The 5,553-nt window shown below is 39.0% G+C and overlaps 1 protein-coding gene across 1 annotated transcript; it reads right to left on the bottom strand.

Moving 5' to 3' along the window:
* Positions 1-2,523: 2,523 nt before the first annotated feature.
* tex47 (testis expressed 47) lies at positions 2,524-4,849 on the bottom strand. The gene is given in 8 exon segments (XM_031842919.1): positions 2,524-2,540; positions 2,954-3,092; positions 3,179-3,307; positions 3,565-3,643; positions 3,775-3,839; positions 3,917-4,023; positions 4,525-4,597; positions 4,817-4,849. Coding segments are annotated over 8 exon segments (642 nt in total).
* Between the last annotated feature and the right edge of the window lie 704 nt (positions 4,850-5,553).

The following is a 5,553-nucleotide window of genomic DNA, read 5'->3' as shown; positions in this document are numbered from 1 at the left end:
ACCCTGATTTTAGCTCTACAGTTACAAAAAAATGTCCACAGAGTTTATTAATGTTGCTTTTTTATTCTTTATTTTGCTTCTTCCAACACATCACTGCAGCTACGTGATGCTACGTTACATTTAATAGAAAATACAAGATGTCCTGTGCGTCATTTTATATATTTACAAACAGTGCAACGTGGCGTGTTTGATATTTCAAAAAAAAAAGTTGGGATCTTGTTAATAATTTAAAATAATTTTCTGCTTGTTTGCAGAATGTTTGTCCACCTGCAGCTGTAATGAGGGAACAATCACATGATCCAGCCGGGTTTAAGAGGTTAAAAGAGACCCTAGTCACAAAGATCTACACGGTTATTCCGCCCCACATTATAAATATGATAGATGTTATTGTGAACAATGTTCAGAGAAATTACAGGACGTTTTCTAAAGATTAAGGGCTGCAACTAACGATTAGTTTCATTATCAATTAATGTGCTGATTATTTTCTTAATCGTTTGGTCGATAGCCCAAAAACATTTAACAATTAACAATAACTCAAAATGATCACAAGTTTCTTATCATTTTCTGTCAATCAAATAATAATCTACTAAAAGTCCTGGCTCTACTACAATTCACACCAATTATTCGATCAGATCCTCCAGCTGAGTTCAAATCACGACATGAAGCTATCACCGGTATTTATTATTTTAATATTTAAAGAAAAGCTTCTGTGCTGAGGTGAATGGTGTGTCCTGTCTTTGTCTGGGTATCTGTGTTACAATGTGCTGCTCTTCGTTTTTTTTGTACTAAAGGGTTTCGGATTAAGGATTGTACAGAATCCATCAAACACAACTTTATTAACAATAAGCCTGTCGAGCAGAGACAGTTTCCAGTATTACAGCTTTTGCTAGCATGCCCTTTGAGCACTGAAATACGAAGGCCTTTTTTTCTTACACGAATAGGTGGAATGTATCGGTGATAGATGATGTTCACCTCGTAGGTCATGATGAAGGCGGTTGCGTGTGTTGTGGACATAGTTTCGAGTAAAGGAGGGTGGTGGGGTATCTGATAAAAAGTGTTATGACCAATTTTGGGGAGGGAGGTCGGGGGTTGTTTGATTCGACATTGTCCTGTGTGAAACTCAGCAGCATGCTTTTTTAACCATGCCTATGAAATATGTCTCATCTTTGGTCCTATATAAATGTGCTTGTATTTATTTTTTATAAGTGAATAGATCGACCTTTATAAAAGAGGAATAATTCCGTGCTGCCCTCGAACCATTTCTTAAGTCAAACTCTCCATCGACAGTTTGTTTGAAACAATCATGATTTTCACCATTTTTCTTCTGTGTTCCATTAAAACGGTAAGTTTTCACCCTATTTATCTATAGCAAATATAAAAAGCACATCTGGCTCAGAGCAGAGGCCACTGTCAGGAAGTCAATCAGCTAACACGTTGGGAGAGAAGACTGCTTTAAAGGACTAAAATGTGACTTTACACTGAAATCATACTGCAAGCAAGAACAAAAACATCATGCTGAGCAGGTTTGTTTTTACTCGTACAGTTTGTAGATTACACTGTGGTGCATGCAGCCATTGCAATCCAATCATCCTTTTTCTTTTTGCTTAAAGTAATGGAGGCCAAAATAAAAAAGGGAACATGTAAGTGATCAAGGAATCTTTTTAGACTTTAAAGTTCTTTGTGTCAAACTGTTGTGACGCTGTGGACTCTTTAAACGTTTGGAGTGAAGAGGAAATGCCTTTTTCTTGGACACGCTATCTCCCGGTCACCAAGTGGAACACAGTGTAAAGTAAGATAGAAATAAATTAACCTCATCCGAATGTTGAAACTATTAAAACATGTTTTTTTATATTACTTGCATTTTCTGTGCTTTTGTTGTGAATGTGGTGTTCAATGTTATTTCACTCAAACAAGTTTTACATTAAAACATCTATTTGGAAGAGAAAGAAGCATTTCGAACAACAATAAAAAAGAAAACAGAGAAAAGTGCGACAGTATTTTAAATGTTGGTATAAAACTGTTGCAGCGATTTCTCCTTCAGTCACATCCGAGGTGCTTTAGTGAAGGCCCAACACATTCTGCAGAGACGTAAAACACTTCATTACATCTCTGAAATGCGAGTTAAATCACAATTTCACAAAGTGTCTGACAGTGACAGCGCCACAATGCACCTGACATGCAACCCTAAAACCTCAAACATACAGTGGTTATGTTAAAACATGTGGCGCGAAGATTAATCGGAGCATGCAGAGAGAAGTGTAGCAGTCATGCTAGCAGCTCTGCGATGCTAACATGCCGATGTTTAGCAGGTGTGATGTTCACCACGTTCACCGTCTGAGTTTAGAGTGTTAACATGCTAACAGTTGCTAATTAGCACTCAATACAAGTACAGCTGAGGCTGATGGGAATATGGTATTTAAACATAGACTGTATGAGGAGGATATGAATGTACTGTATGTGCTAAACGTCATGGCAATCCATCCAACAGTGGTAGGGTTGACGAGTCACTAATAGCTAAAAGTTTTAACCTGCTGGGGGCGCTGCAGGAAAAAAAGTCAGAGGATCACCAAAGTAATTTAGATGAATCCTCTGGGGAACATGAATGTCTGTACAAAATGATAAAAGATAACATCATGACGATCCATCCAATAGTTGAGATATTTCAGTCTGGACCAAAGAGGTCATCACCATAGCAAAGTATGATGTACATTATACTACCATAATCTATTTTATAATAATAAGATTCCTTAACTTTGACCTTTTGTCCAAAAACATTAAAGTGTAGCGAGGCTTCGTATGACTTGTCCTGTGAAACGAGAATATAACATGACATTCTTGCTTATCAACGACTTGATTCATCCCAGAAATCAACAGAATTATCATGAAGTCACTAGATCCCAGGATTCATGTTGGAACAAGCTCTCAGTAAACACATTCATGGTACGCCTCTTACCGGCGTTCATGATGATGTTTAACGGTGAGTTGTACATCTGCAGGTGCTGTTGAGGAGTCTGGAGCTCTTCTCGAGTCAAAAGCTGGTTGAGAACCGTCTGAGAGACGATCAACTCATCCAGCACTGACCCAGGAACAGCCTTAGAAAGTGTACATTCAGAGAATAAAAACCTTTATTTTGTGGTCATAAAAACTGGTTAATGTACATCTATAAAAGTAAACGCACCTTAGATACTTCAAGGTGTTCACTCAGTTTCTGCAGCGCTGACAGGACGCAGCAAACCAGAGTCTCTGTGCTCTCCTCCTCTTCCTCAAATCTCTTCAAGTCTCCGGCCATCTGATCTGCCTCGAGCACCTTCAGTCAACAACATTAAACACTCAAACAATACTCATGCATACAGGTTATAATTCATGAGGACAACGCACAGACAGGGGGGGGGGGAATTAGATGGAAAACTCAGAATATAAATGCGTGGAGAAACTTGATGAATGCTTCTGAAGGCTCGCGGAGGAACAACACATTACTACAACACTTTAATCTGTCCCCCAGCTGGATGTGCCTCATGTTAATGAAACCCTCAAAGACCAGAAGATTGAAAAACAACGACAGACCTTGTAGCTCCACTGGTGGAACAGCCTGCTTTGAGGGTTATGTGCCATCAACACAACCTTGGGAGCTTCCAGGAAGGCACTGAGAAGGGATGTAGAAATAATGTGTATGGTTTCATAAACAGTATCAAACAATAACAGGCTGAAAGTTTCAACTTTTCTCTATTCTACAGTGACGTCATTAGGATGAATAGGGACATACCGTATCATTACCCGTCTGGCTGTTGTTGCATGTCTGTGAGGTCTTTCAAAACAGAAACCAGGACGTCCCTAGATGACTGGAAGAAAATCACACAGAGAACTTTACGTGCACGATATCACACTTTACATCTTCATCATAGATAAACAGTAAAACTTACTTGATGATATGCAGCAGACAGGACGGATAAATCAACAGCAGGTCCGTCATATTATCCAATATATACTGTTTGCTGAGCTGAAAGTTGAGTTTTTCGTAATGAGCTGTGTGGAAACAAACAACAGGACAGCTTGTTGCAGTAAACTGAGAAACTGAGTTGTCAAAACATAGCTGCAGTGGTTCCTGGGGCTTTTATTGTGGAATTCCTCGAGCAAGAACCACAAAAAGCTCATACAAAGAAGCCCAAAGACTCATTTACACAAAGAGGTGTGAAAGCTATAAAAACAAGGGAAAGAATACAGCCGTTAGCTGCTCTGATGGCAACTGCAGCACATTTTTGTAATTTTAATAGCTGGAAAATTGATGTTTCTCTGTATATTCAACCGTTTGGTTAGCAAATATAGCAGATCAATACATTTATAACATCAATTACCATCACCCTTCATTTCCCCTGAAGGACAACTGGATTGAACTGGTATAATGGTGATGGGTTCATTGATTAGAATGAAGGGATCCTGTCCAATTGGAAAAGCACTGCCTGATATCAAGCATTGAGCTATTGTGCTCTCGCTGTTTGCAGCTCTAAAGGTAAATTGCTCGCTGACCTCCCAGTTCTGTCCTGTCAGCAAGATCTTGGGGGAGCCGAGCAATCACTACCAGCCGCTGTAGCACAATCCTCTGTAGATGAGACCGTGAAGGAAAGACTTAGAAAGACCTGCAGAGTGACAACAGGAAGTCCTACAGAGTGCTCTGTCACATATTACACACATACAGGAACATGCAAACGGAGGATCATTTCAATGAATATTGGCTTATTTGACACATTCTTAGATCTTAGACTTCAATGGTGAAACAATTATCTACAACTACAATGATCATCTGTCATTTTAAACAAACCGCATCCTCCTCCACAGCCGTCCTCTGTGCCATAAGCTGGTGAAATAAACTAGTCCCAGTTCCCTCCTCTTTCTGATCCTTTGCTCTCATTTCTTCCATCTTTCTTTCTCTATATGTCCGATTCAAGCCCAGAGTGAGTGGAGCCCTCAGTGTTTATACAAGCTCGTATCCTAGAAACCTATTGTTCTCCCGGATGCTTTAAAACAAAGCCTGCTGCACTCTGATGCAATTAACAGGTATATGTTGAGAAGGCAAGAGCCAATCCCAGGCTGGGACAGCCTCGTATTTCAGGTAATGGAAGCCAATAGGAGGAAGCGTAGGTATGGGGACGGCAGAGGACACAGAATTAAGAAGACAGACTTTATTTGGTGTAAAGCTCGTTCCTTCACATGATAAGAGAACTGATTCGAGGGGAAATTATACATTCCTGATTTGGTTTAGTCTGAAAAAAATAATTAAAAAACTTAATTTCAATGTTCAATGTAATTTCAACCGTCAGACTGTCTGTCAGCATCTTCTACACTTCTACATGTTTTTTTGTATTAGGGCATTTGCTATTAAATGAGATCCTTCTAGAAGAATAACTTTCATTAAAATATGGGGTCAAAAGTTATGAGTGTAAAATGCTGTTGTGCCATAAAAAACAGAATGTTATGCTCTTTCAAAACACCCATATACACCAAAGTACTGATATATATATATATATATATATATATATATATATATATATATATATA

Source organism: Anarrhichthys ocellatus, unplaced genomic scaffold (assembly GCF_004355925.1).
Source record: "Anarrhichthys ocellatus isolate YVR2014 unplaced genomic scaffold, GSC_Weel_1.0 scaffold4, whole genome shotgun sequence".
NCBI classification, from domain to species: domain Eukaryota; kingdom Metazoa; phylum Chordata; class Actinopteri; order Perciformes; family Anarhichadidae; genus Anarrhichthys; species Anarrhichthys ocellatus.
This window is presented reverse-complemented; position numbering and strand designations above follow the sequence as displayed.